General features: G+C 44.5%; 1 protein-coding gene across 5 annotated transcripts in view; it reads left to right on the plus strand.

Moving 5' to 3' along the window:
* LOC126424977 (uncharacterized) overlaps positions 1 to 14,360 on the plus strand; it is a 124,945-nt gene that overhangs the window by 82,692 nt on the left and 27,893 nt on the right. For all 5 annotated transcript variants that reach the window (XM_050087860.1, XM_050087861.1, XM_050087862.1 and 2 more), the window contains one exon: positions 5,993 to 6,078. In XM_050087860.1, coding sequence (XP_049943817.1) covers positions 5,993 to 6,078 — 86 coding nt within the window. The remainder of the gene's footprint in view (positions 1 to 5,992; positions 6,079 to 14,360) is intronic.

Raw genomic sequence — 14,360 nt, forward strand, 5'->3', positions numbered from 1 at the left:
CTCACCACAGGCGGCTCTCTGCACCGTTGCCAGGTCGATGAACGCAGCCTCAACACTTTACAGAAGAAGCAGCCTCCCTCTGCAACACCAGGTGTGACCTCTGACGCAGCCGCTGCACTGCCTGGAACGATCTGCCAGTCGTAGCGACACAAGACACAACTGTACCGCCAACAAACGCTCCACCAGTCGCGGCCATTCAAGCGGTCACTATCCTGCCAAAGCAGATCTCGCCAGTTGCTCTCCTAAAAGAAGCCACAGCTCTGCCGAATACAGCCGTACCAACTGTGACCCCACAAGATGTCACAGTGCAGTCGACAACTGTCCAGCCAGGCATGGCAAATGAAGATGCCATTGGTCTGCCATAGGCAAACCTGGTGGACCTGATGGGTCTTGTTACAGCAGAAGCGACCACTGCAGGTGACAGAATGGATGTTTGACAGGCCTCACAAAATAGGCCTGTAATGGCAGATGGGAACGATTCCTCATCTTTGTTCAAAACTATTCGTGATTGCCAAAGAAGATGGCATAGAGGGGTGCCCCTCCTCCTTCTCCACGGGCAGACAAGGATGGCTTCTTCGCTCCGACGCGAAATCAGCTTGGGTCCAAGCGCTCGAGGAAGTTCAACTCTCGCCAGAAAACCGCTTTGAGGCCACTCCTGGTGGCAACAGACGAAAATGACGTGGCACCAACAGTGAGGAAGCCTTCTCCCCCCTCCCCTCCCAATTTTCATCTGTAGACATGGAGTTTACAAAGTCTTCACAAAGGCGACCATCACAGGGATTCGCTGGGGACGATATGTACAAGGTCTTCACACCCACTACTGACGATCACACAAAACTGATGAATTACATTTATACCAAGGGACTCCACTACTTCACGCTCGATGTGGAGCCCCTCCGCCTCCGGAAGTTGGTCTTCCGCCCCTCCCTCTCAAGATGGACCCAGCCCTTCTTAAAGAAGAATTTGTGGCCCTGGGTTTCGGTGTCCAGGCCGTCAAAATCATTTGGTCATCCAGGAAGCACTGTTTCTCGGCATCCTGCTCGACAGTGATGATAACGGAAAAATATTCCACATCCTCAGTATTGCAGACATTGCTGTGGAAGTCTAACCTTCCAATGCCAAGGGATGGGCGCAATGCTACTGATGCCAAGCCTTGACCATGTGTTGAGATACTGCACGATGCCGTCTCGCTGCGTCAAGTGTGATGGCTCACATCAGAGCTGAGACTGCATAAAGAAAAGGTATGACCCGCAACAGGCCTGCAACTGCAGTGTAAAATATGTGGCCAGATACCGTGGCTGCGCTGCCTTTAAACGCCGCCACCTTGGCGGCAGAGCAGTGCCGAAGGTGCAGCCATCCACAGGCTTTGGAGTAATTGCCAGTGGGCAGGCGTCATCCCCCTCCTCCCATTAAGAGGGCTCGCATTGACGATCTGGTCTGCCGCTACGATCACGTTTAACGAGTGGACAAACGTGAGTTTTGCATTTCTCATTTGATCGTCATTTGCATGGTTGATCGTGGACGAGTTGATTATACTAGGCAGGGTGCTATGTACACATTGAAAGAAGGTTTGCATCACCTCGGTTCCGAGAGTTCCGGAACCTGTACCGAAAACTGGAATAGAGATCAACATAAACATCATTTCCGCCCTTTTTATTGCTCATGAAAACCACACATTGCATGTTGTACCACCGTACAGCGAGACCTTCAGAGGTGGTGGTCCAGATGGCTGTGCACGCCAGTACCTCTGACACCCATTAGCACGTCCTCTTGCATTGATGCATGCCTGTATTTGTTGTGGCATACTATCCACAAGTTCATCAGGGCTCTGTTGGTCCAGATTGTCCCACTAGTCAACGGTGATTCGGCGTAGATCACTCAGAGTGGTTGGTGGCTCACGTCGTCCATAAACAGCCCTCTTCAATCTATTCCAGATATGTTAGATATGGTTCATGTCTGGAGAACATGCTGGTCACTCTAGTCGAGCGACGTCATTATCCTGAAGGAAGTCACTCACAAGACGTGCGCGATGGGAGCGTTTTGTCGTCCATGAAGACAAATGCCCGCCAATATGCTGCCGATATGGTTGCAACATCGGTCGCAGGATGGCATTCACGTATCGTACAGCCGTTACGGTGCCTTCTATGACCACTAGCTACATACGTCGGCCCCACATAAAGCCACCCAAAAACAGCAGGGAACCTCTACTTTACTGCACTGGCTGGACGTGCGTCTAACGCTTTCAGCCTGACCGGGTTGCCTCCAAACACGTCTCTGACGATTGTCTGGTTGAAGACATATGTTACACTCATCGCTGAAGAGAACGTGATGCCAATCTTGAGCGGTCCATTCTGCATGTTGTTGAGCCTATCTGTACCACGCTGCATGGTGTCGTGGTCGTGAAGATGGGCCTCACCATGGACGTCGGGCGTGAAGTTGCGCATCATGCAGCCTATTGCGCACAGTTTGAGTCGTAACACGACGTCCTGTGGTTGCACGAAAAGCATTATTCAACATCATGGCGTTGCTGTCAGGGTTCCTCCGAGCAATAATCCGTAGGTATCGGTCATCCACTGCAGTAGTAGACCTTGGGTGTCCTGAGCGAGGCATGTCATGGACAGTTCCTGTCTCTCTGTACCTCCTCCATGCCCGAACAACATCGCTTTGGTTCACTCCGAGACGCCTGGACACTTCTCTGGTTGAAAGCCCTTTCTGGCGCAATGTAACAATGCGGCCGCGATCTAACCGCGGCATTGACCGTCTAGGCATGATTGAACTACAGACAACAAGAGCCGTGTATCTCCTTCCTGGTAGAACGACTGGTACTGATCGCCTGTCGGACCCGCTCCGTCTAATAGGCGCTGCTCATGCATGGTTGTTTACATCTTTGGGCAGGTTTAGTGACATCTGTTAACCGTCAAAGGGGCTGTGTCTGTGATACAATTTCCACAGTCAACGTCTATCTTCAGGCGTTCTGGGAACTGGGATGACGCAAAACTTTTCTTGATGTGTGTATATAACCTGTGTGCTGCGTTTCTGATACTCGTAAGGTGTTGGAGGTGATCTGCAAGCCAAGGATCAGAATTTCTCCTTACTTTTATTTTTAAGATGTGCGTGTTTATTGTGTGTTCATAACTTGTTTCGAAGTTATTTCCTGCCCCTGCCTGCGAAGGAATACCATATGCATCAGCTCTAAGCTCATACATACTGACACACTTAAAGCCTCTAAGTGTCGCCACTTGCAGTTTGTTCCTTGGACATTCCAGCGAGTAAATAATGAATATTGGATCATAAGCAGATAATCCAGTTGCAGAGCTCCGATCAATGGGAATTACTCTATTCAGACACTGGGTCGGATATATGGATAAACGTATGGTGCCTGCTGTATAGTGAGTTGGCCCAAGTGGGAACAGCATGAGATTTGAACAGGAAAGTATACACCTGAAATTTGAATCGGAAGGACAGTTGTCTAGAAATTTTATAGTATCATGCATGATTTACCAGCCAGTAGTGATGTCTAAAAATTTTGTGCAGGAGCAGGGCTCGAATTAGGATTTGCCGCATTGCATGAGCAGTTGCCTTAAGCACTTCCGTTATCGCTCATCAAACCTCCGTATGTCTCACTATGGTGGTCTACTTATTTCATCACCTAATCCTCTCAACCTTACTTGGATTCCCACAACAGGGAGAATGAGACAAGCCTAGATGGCCATACAACCATAACAATACTAGTCTCGATACATCACTGATGTACAGCTACTGAACTAGCGTCTCATACGCAACACGTGGGGTGAAGAAAGCTTCCAGCAAGAGAAAGCACAAGTAGTAAGTGCAAGGAGGGTGTGCGACAGTGAGTGAACATCACTATGCTAGGCTCCCCAGCGGATTAGTGTAGCGGTCCGGTGTGCCGGCCAGCCAGTAGATGGTTTTTACGGCGGTTTTCCATCTACCTCGTGTGGCCAGATACCGTGCTTGCACTGCTTTTAAACGCCGCCATCTTGGCGGCAGAGCAGTGCGGAAGGTGCAGCCATGCACAAGCCTTGGAGTCATTGCTGATTCCTTTTATCCCGCCTCGGTTACACTGTCTATATCAGCGATTGCTGCGCTAACACTGTCTCCACGAAAGTGTACACCATAATTACTCTACCACACAAACATTGGAGTTACACTCGTCTGGTATGAGGCGTTCCCAGGAGAGGTGGGGACGGGGGGGGGGGGGATTCCACTGGGGCCCGAACAGCACTGTAACACTGGGTTTGGTGTGGGGTGGCGGTGAGGTGGGTGGACTGCTGTGGCCTGCTGTGGGCTTGTGAACCACTGAGGGTTACGGCGGGACGAAGCCTCTCCATCGTTTCTAGGTCCCCGTTTTAATACACAGTACACAGTGCTAGGCTTGTTTAAGACGTTGATATTGAAATTGTAACATTAAAACTAAGGTCATATTTATATTAAGAAAATAGCAAGAAGTAATATGCTACCATCTAGAAGAAATCATTGAGGTAAAAACAAACTAAGTGAACTGTGAGATAGTTCAGATAGAAGACAACAGCAGAGAGAATGGGTGATGAATGGGGGAAGACGTGCAAAGCGGGGAGCAGGCGCAGTTAATGCACTCATTACGTGTAATTTTATAGACACCACAGTTATTGAAACGATCTTGTTGTGTTATGACAGAACGAGGTAATTTTTGCTCCAGGCTATTGTTTATAAAGCAAGCAAATCTGCAGACATATTTATTGTTCAATAGTTTATTTATCCTGAGCAATACATTTCCTAGAACAGGTGTAGAAATAATCTTATCACTACTCTCACTTCCTGTTTTCAAGCTGCTGTTGCCTATATTACCAGCCGACCTTGGGTCATATACATTATTAATTGCAGTGGATTTAATTATGGAAATTTCTTTTTGAAAACAACGCTGTTCCAAAGGAGCGTGAACTGCACGATGTTTTGCAGAGTAGAAAAAAACTGTTTTGTGGGTGGCATGAGAAGGCTGGGATGTTATCTGCAAAAGTGGGTTTCCAGAAAATGTCAAAGCTGATTTTGTTCTTGAGTAACCTTTGTCTGAAATCTAGGAAATTAAATTCTGAAATAAGTTTTTTATTTATTTTTGTATTTATTAATTATTAGTGTTATAATTTTAATTGTAATGTCTTAACTAAATCTAGCATAATAATGTTAATTCACTTCGCACAACCTCTTTGCGCTGACTACTTAATGCCTTGCCGTGCCAGAAGCTTTCCTTAGCCAATATATATATATATATATATATATATATATATATATATATATATATATATATATATATATATATATATATATTAAAATGCTCCCACTGTTAACCAATTTAGGTTGCCACTGCTTCCTTCTGAAGAAGACGTTTTTATCAGTCAAATAAACCTTCCATTATGCTACTGACTGGCTGTTTATTGCTTCTTCAAGAACAGGTAAAGACATTTGCATAGGATAGAAAGGATAAAATAGCATGGATAACTACATCACACTAATTCTTCGACTGTGGGACGTGATCTGTGTTGGATTCAGCAACATTATTAATTTCTGTGTAGTTCATTTTTTTTTAAGTTTCTTCATCAAACTTCCCTAAATAGTCCGTCTTTGTTTCCCACTCTCCTTTTGCCACATATTCATCCACTGCCTGTCTTCAGCCACTTATACGAATGTAGATTCCAGATAGATCAAAAACCACAGCTGTCACAATGGGCAAGTTATTTATAATTACAGAGCTAATGTGGCAAGTGAGTTACACGCTGAAACAATTATGAGCACAGATGTGAGGACGAATTTAATCAGTGCCTTCTAACGAATTACCAACCCAGCTGGTTAGTACACCTTGCAAACCGAAAATCCTCACTATTTTAGTGGAATGCGTGGATATTACAGTTCATTTTCATTGTGATTTTTTCATTGCCTTTTATGTTAATACCTTACTCATGAAAAAGGCAACTAAAATTTTGCCATGTTTCTGTTTCAGTTACTGACATAGTGACGACTGCATACTTTATATATTACATTATCGAGGCTATCTGTAACATAATTCTCCTCCATGGAATCGTCAAGGTAAAGTGTCTATAGAAATACATTATATTCGTCAGAAACCGAATTCTGTTTAACTTTTTGAAAATTTTGTTCCATTCTTGTTTTTTACGATGAGATGATGTTATTGTATTTCTCTATGTTATTATTATAACTGATAACTCTAAGTACTACCAGGACTATACCGAATCTGGCCCAGTTATTTACGACCTGTCACCCCTATCTCCCATTGTCAATGATTCATGACACCCTCTCCCCATCCTCTCTGCCCTGCAACATTCCCCTCCCACATCCCTTTAAGACAGTTGTCTACTTTACAAATCTAAGACACTTATCCTTAGCAGTGACTTAATTAGGATATTTTTCCCATTATCTCAGACACAATATGGCTCCCACTCTTGGTCACAATCCAACGTAGTACACTTATGTTAAGTATAAAGTAGTGTAAAATTCAAAACAGTTTTCTTGTTAAAACGGTCATTATACTGTTTTATTAGATTATTTAAACACTGTAACTGTGAACATTGTTTAACATCAGCCACAGAATTAATTATTTACATCAAAATGTAGAGGACAGCCATGGCAAGTAGCTCACCATCTACTTTTGCTTGCACGCGATGTGTGCGCGTGTGTGGGGACGGGGCGGGGGGGGGGGGGGGGGGGGCAGGAGGTTCATTGGTGATAGGTTGTCGTGTGTGTAACACTATCAGAACTAAAAGTAGCGTAGAGAATTTACTTAATGTGTAAAGGAGCAGTATCTGTTCATTTTTAAAAAAAGAAGATTTCTGCCACAAAACAATTACACTGAGTAATTGTTAGGTTCATTTTTTAAACAGAGTACACTCTTGTGATGTAACAGTTACACTGTGTAGGTGTAGGGTTCAATTTTCAAATATAATATACTCTTGTTACATAAAAATTACTTTGGAAGTACAGGTTCAATTTTTTAAACAAATTACATTGATAGTCCCTAGTTACAAGTTTCATGTTTCATAATTACAACTGCTCCCACACATATGTGGTCTAGGGGTAGCGTCTTTGATTTATAATCAAAACGTCTTCGGTCCCGGGTTCGATCCCCGCCACTGCCCAAATTTTGATAAATAATCAGCATTGGTGGCCGAAGACTTACGGCATAAGAAGTCAGCCTCATTCTGCCAACGGCCTTGTCAAAGAGGGCGGAGGAGCGGATAGAGGTTCAGGGCACTCTCTTGTCCTAGGGGTGGGAAATTGCCCCTAAAAGCCGGAAGAATCAGCAATGATCAACGACATGAGGATGCAGAAGGCAATGGGAACCACTGCATTAAAGACACGTAACGTGTATCCACAGGAAATGTGGCCTGTAATTGAAGAAGTGTCATGTTGATCTCTCCATTGGCAAAAGATTCCGGAATAGTCCCCCATTCGGATCTCCGGGAGGGGACTGCCAAGGGGGAGGTTACCATGAGAAAAATATTGAATAATCAACGAAAGAATGCCGGCCGGTGTGGCCGTGCGGTTAAAGGCGCTTCAGTCTGGAACCGCGTGACCGCTACTGTCGCAGGTTCGAATCCTGCCTCGGGCATGGATGTGTGTGATGTTCTTAGGTTAGTTAGGTTTAATTAGTTCTAAGTTATACGCGACTGATGACCTCGGCAGTTGAGTCGCATAGTGCTCAGAGCCACTTGAACCATTTGAACGAAAGGATAACGTTCTACGAGTCGGGGCGTGGAATGTCAGAAGCTTGAACATGGTAGGGAAACTAGAAAATCTGAAAAGGGAAATGCAAAGGCTCAATCTAGATATAGTAGGGGTCAGTGAAGTGAAGTTGAAGGAAGACAAGGATTTCTGGTCAGATGAGTATCGGGTAATATTAACAACAGCAGAAAATAGTATAACAGGTGTAGGATTCGTTATGAATAGGAAGGTAGGGCAGAGGGTGTGTTACTGTGAACAGTTCAGTGACCGGGTTGTTCTAATCAGAGTCGGCAGCAGGCCAACACCGACAACGATAGTTCAGGTATACATGCCGACGTCGCAAGCTGAAGATGAACAGATAGAGAAAGTGTATGAGGATATTGAAAGGGTAATGCAGTATGTAAAGGGGGACGAAAATCTAATAGTCATGGGCGACTGGAATGCAGTTGTAGAGGAAGGAGCAGAAGAAAAGGTTACAGGAGAATATGGGCTTGGGACAAGGAATGAAACAGGAGAAAGACTAATTGAGTTCTGTAACAAGTTTCAGCTAGTAATAGCGAATACCCTGTTCAAGAATCACAAAAGGAGGAAGTATACTTGGAAAAGGCTGGGAGATACGGGAAGATTTCAATTAGATTACATCATGGTCAGACAGAGATTCCGAAATCAGATACTGGACTGTAAGGCGTACCCAGGAGCAGATATAGACTCAGATCACAATATAGCAGTGATGAAGAGTAGGCTGAAGTTCAATACATTAGTCAGGAAGAATTAATACGCAAAGAAGTTGGATACGGAAGTACTAAGGAATGACGAGATACGTTTTAAGTTCTCTAACGCTATATATACAGCAATAAGGAATAGCGCAGTAGGCAGTACAGTTGGAATGGACATGGACATCTCTAAAAAGGGCCATCACAGAATTTGGGAAGGAAAACATAGGTACAAAGAAGGTAGCTGCGAAGAAACCATGGGTAACAGAAGAAACACTTCAGTTGATTGATGAAAGGAGGAAGTACAAACATGTTCCAGGAAAATCAGGAATACAGAAATACAAGTCGCTGAGGAATGAAATAAATAGGAAGTGCAGGGAAGCTATGACGAAATGGCTGCAGGAAAAATGTGAAGACATCGAAAAAGATTTGATTGTCGGAAGGACAGACTCAGTATACAGGAAAGTCAAAACAACCTCTGGTGATATTAAAAGCAACGGTGGTAACATTAAGAGTGCAACGGGAATTCCACAGTTAAATGCAGAGGAGAGAGCAGATGGGAGGAAAGAATACATTGAAAGCCTCTATGAGCGTGAAGATTTGTCTGATGTGATAGAAGAAGAAACAGGATTCGATTTAGAAGAGATATGGGATCCAGTATTGGAATCGGAATTTAAAAGAGCTTTGGAGGACTTATGGTCAAATAAGGCAGAAGGGATAGATAACATTCCATCAGAATTTCTAAAATCATTGGGGGAAGTGGCAACAAAACGACTATTCACCTTGGTGTGTAGAATATATGTGTCTGGCGACATACCATCTGACTTTTGGAAAAGCATCATCCACACAATTCCGAAGACGGCAAGAGCTGACAAGTGCGAGAATTATCGCACAATCAGCTTAACAGCTCATGCATCGAAGCTGCTTACAAGAATAATATACAGAAGAAAGGAAAAGAAAATTGAGAATGCGCTAGGTGACGATCAGTTTGGCTTTAGGAAAAGTAAAGGGATGAGAGAGGCAATTCTGACGTTACGGCTAATAATGGAAGCAAGGCTAAATAAAAATCAAGACACTTTCATAGGATTTGTCGACCTGGAAAAAGCGTTCGACAATATAAAATCGTGCAAGCTGTTCGAGATTCTGAAAAAAGTAGGGGTAAGCTGTAGGGAGAGATGGGTCATATACAATATGTACAACAACCAAGAGGGAATAATAAGAGTGGACGGTCAAGAACGAAGTGCTCGTATTAAGAAGGGTGTAAGACAAGGCTGTAGCCTTTCGCCCCTACTCTTCAATCTGTACATCGAGGAAGCAATGATGGAAATAAAAGAAAGGTTTAGGAGTGGAATTAAAATACAAGGCGAAAGGATATCAATGATACGATTCGCTGATGACATTGCTGTCCTGAGTGAAAGTGAAGAAGAAGTAAATGATCTGCTGAACGGAATGAACAGTCTAATGAGTACACAGTATGGTTTGAGAGTAAATGGGAGAAAGACGAAGGTAATGAGAAGTAGTAGAAATGAGAACAGCGAGAAACTTAACATCATGATTGATGGTCACGAAGTCAATGAAGTTAAGGAATTCTGCTACCTAGGCAGTAAAATAACCAATGACGGACGGAGCAAGGAGGACATCAAAAGCAGACTCGCTATGGCAAAAAAGGCATTTCTGGCCAGGAGAAGTCTACTAATATCAAATACAGGCCTTAATTTGCGGAAGAAATTTCTGAGGATGTACGTCTGGAGTGCAGCATTGTATGGTAGTGAAACATGGACTGTGGGAAAACCGGAACAGAAGAGAATCGAAGCATTTGAGATGTGGTGCTATAGACGAATGTTGAAAATTAGGTGGACTGATAAGGTTGAGGAGGTTCTATGCAGAATCGGAGAGGAAAGGAATATGTGGAAAACACTGATAAAGAGAAGGGACAGGATGATAGGACATCTGCTAAGACATGAGGGAATGACTTCCATGGTACTAGAGGGAGCTGTAGAGGAAAGAACTGTAGAGGAAGACCGAGATTGGAATACGTCAAGCAAATAATTGAGGACGTAGGTTGCAAGTGCTACTCTGAGATGAAGAGGTTAGCACAGGAAAGTAATTCGTGGCGGGCCGCATCAAACCAGTCAGTAGACTGATGACCAAAAAAAAATATCAGAGTAGTATCTAAGTATCGCAGGGAAGTTTTACTTAAATAAAAATAATGCATTTGGTGGGCTTGGTCCCACAAAACAGCGGTGGCTGCATAAGGCAATTCAGAGGTTATGAGTCGTGCACAGGACTCCAGTCATTTTGGATGCTGCCATACATGTGCGTCACAGAGACAATGCCGGTGACAGACTGTCTCAGCTCCCTTGCCACACTAGCGCCATCAGCGCTGATTTAGCACCCTGTATTTTTTGCTTCCATATATGATGAGTCATTTACCAGATACCGAAGATTATCACACACTTTTCAAACTCCAAGAAGTGATTCTGAAAATTCAGTTTTCTGCCTCGTTATGGAGTCTGGGGTTCAGTTCACATTTGGTGTCAAACATATTAAGCTATTATACACGGATTCCATCTGTTCTACTTGTTGTGTGTCCTCTCATGAGTAGTGCATGGATTAATAACTTCCTGCACTTAAGAGGATGATAACCATGCATTGCTTAGTGTCTTTCGTGCTCTAAACAACATCTGCATATATACACAAAGAGGGCAAAATGCCATGAGTATCCTCTACAACAGTGTTTAGGCCACTCTCTGGGAGAGTCAGATACTCCGTTTTGTTGCCAGAATAGTTAGAATATGGAGAAAATCTAATAAAGAGGCTGCCAACAGTACACCTGTTAGTCCTCCTTTAGGGTATTGGTGCATCTTATGGAATCCTAGCCAGAAAGATCTGACAGTTCTTTAGAGAAGGGCATTACCAGTTTAGCTACTCATCCTTACCTGATTCATACTTGTGCTATCTCTGCTATTCACAATAGATAACACTGAATGCTCCATAAAGCTGTTCCCAGACAATGCTACTGTCTGTATGAAGACTACATCAACAATCTCATATGGAACACACAAAGGCTAACTTAGAGGATGTGGTGGCGAGCACTTCTGGTACCTCTATCGTTTAATCCTCGCCCCTACTCCATTGGCGTATGGTACTTAGAGGAATGATTATTGGTAAACCTCTGTATTAGCTCTAATTTCTCCGATTTTCTTGTTGTCATTTAGTGACTTACATGCAAGTAGGTCATGTGTAGCCCAACTGTTCCCGGAATTGACTGTCTTGGAATTTATGCAATAAAATTTCTATGTGAGGTACATCTCTCTTGTAGCTTCTATTACCAGTGTTTGTTTAGCCTCTCTGTAACGCTCTCGTGCTGACTAAACGATCATTTACATGCTGCTCTGCGTTGTGTCTTGTATTCCTCTTCTATTAATGTATCTGTTAAAGGTGCAAGACTGACGAGCTTTACTGAAAAATCCGTTGAAGAAGCACTTAGTAAGGCAGTTTGTTAGTGGGTGAATTACATTTCCGTAAGATTCTTCCAATAAATACGAAGCTGGCATTTGCTTTTCCTACATTTTTTTAAGTGGTCGTACCACTTTAGAACACTCCAGATGGTTCCTTCCAGGTGTCTTACGGCTGTACTGTTTCAAGTGCTTCGTCGTCAATGGTAATTGTACTGTACTGGATTCTTCGCCTATTTATCTTTACTGCATTACATTTTTTTACAGTCGCAGTCTCTATACTAATCACTGATCCTGTTGATACAGGGTGACAATTATTCACCTATATGAAAAGAGACGTACACTCATGGTCATAAATTAAGGATAACTGCAGAATGTTGTGCCACACAACGTGGCACTACATGGAACTGGCGCTAATAGCATAAGCACATAGGGAATACACACGACACAGATCTGTAAGTCCACGGTATTGGTGATAAGTTGAGAAAACCGTCCCGAAACACATGTGCTACAAAACGCCACTGTTTCCTGCGCATGTACCCCGACATCCATATGTGATATGATCACCATGCACACGTACACAGGCCGCAAAACTGGTTGGCATACTCTGGATCAGGTGGTCGAGCAGCTACTGCGGTATAGCCTCCGATTCTTGCACCAGTTCCTGTCGGAGTTCCTGAAGTGTCCTTAGGGTTTGAAGACGTGCAGCGATACGTCGACCGAGAGCACCTCAGACGTGCTCGATGGTGTTTAGGTCTGAAGAGCAGGCAGACCACTCCACTCCCCTGATATCTTCTGTTTCAAGATACTCCTCCGCGATGGCAGCTCGGTGGGGCCGTGCGTTATCATCCATCAGGAGGAATGTGGGACCCACTGCACCCCTGAAAAGGCGGACATACTGGTGCAAAATGACGTCCCGATACGCCTGTCCTGTTACTGTTCCTCTATCAAAGACATGCGGGGGTGTACGTGCACCAATCATAATCCCACCAACACCATCAAACCATGACCTCTATACAGGTTCCTTTCAGGATATTAAGGGGTTGGTAGCTGGTTCCTGGTTCACGCCAGATGGAAACCCGGCGAGAATCACTGTTCAGACTATATCTGGACTCCTCTGCTGTGAACATAACCTGGGACCACTGTTCCAATGACCATACACCGTGTTCTTGACACCAGGCTTTACGGGCTCTCCTGTGACCAGGGGTTAGTGGAATGCACCTTGCAGGTGTTCGGGCGAATAAACCATGTCTGTTCAGTCCTCTGTAGACTGTATGTCTAGAGATTGGATTGGATTGTTTGGGGGAAGAGACCAAACAGCGAGGTCATCGGTCTCATCGGATTAGGGGAGGACGGGGAAGGAAGTCGACCGTGCCCTTTCAAAGGAACCATCCCGGCATTTGCCTGGAGCGATTTAGGGAAATCACGGAAAACCTAAATCAGGATGGCCAGACGTGGGATTGAACCGCCGTCCTCCCGAATGCGATATGTCTAGAGAAAACTGTTCCAGTGGCTGCGGTAAGATCCCGAGCAGGGGTACCTGCAGTACTCTTTGGCCATCTGCAGGCACTGATGGTGAGATATCCGTCTTCTTGTGGTGTTGTACACTGTGGACGTTCTGTACTGTAGCGCCTGGACACGTTTCCTGTCTGCTGGAATCGTTCCCATAATCCTGAGATCACATTTTGTGGCACACGGAGGGCCCTTGCTACGACCTGCTGTGTTTGACCAGCCTCCAATCGCCCTAGTACATCAATATGTGTTCTTTGAGCCATTTTCAACACACAGTCACCATTAGCGCGTTTGAAAACGGCTGCACACTTACTCGCTGCACCGTACTCTGACATGCACCAACACACCTCTGTGTACGTGGACCGCTGCCAGCGCCACCGTGCGATGACCGCAGGTCAAATGCATCGCATGGTCATACCCTGAGGTGATTTAAACCCGCAGTCCGCCCACCAGAGCGTTGTTTCACCATGTATCAGCATTATCGTTAATTTATGAGCATGAGTGTAGATTAGTTACAAACTACGGCGTGCACACACTTTATTCAACACGTAGATGTCACTACAGATATTCGGATTTAGATTATGACACGTTCGATATGCCTGCCATCATTGGCGATGATGTGAAGCAGACGAATAGCGAAATTCTGCATAACCTGCTAAAGTGTCGGAACATCGATGCTGTCGATGATCTTCTGAATGCCTGTTTTCATCTCAATAATGCTTTTTGGGTTATTGCTGTACACCTTGTCTTTAACATAGCCCCATGTTTTCAGATCCGGAGAGTATGGTGGCCAATCGAGGCCCATGCCAATGGCCCCTGAGTACCCCAGAGGCAGAATGCGGTCCCCAAAGTGCTCCTCCTGGACATAACACACTCCCTGCTTCGATGGTGTCGAGCTCTGTATTGCATGAACCGCATCTTGTCAAGATCATACACTCCTGGAAAT

This window comes from Schistocerca serialis, chromosome 10 (assembly GCF_023864345.2).
Source record: "Schistocerca serialis cubense isolate TAMUIC-IGC-003099 chromosome 10, iqSchSeri2.2, whole genome shotgun sequence".
Lineage (NCBI taxonomy): Eukaryota > Metazoa > Arthropoda > Insecta > Orthoptera > Acrididae > Schistocerca > Schistocerca serialis.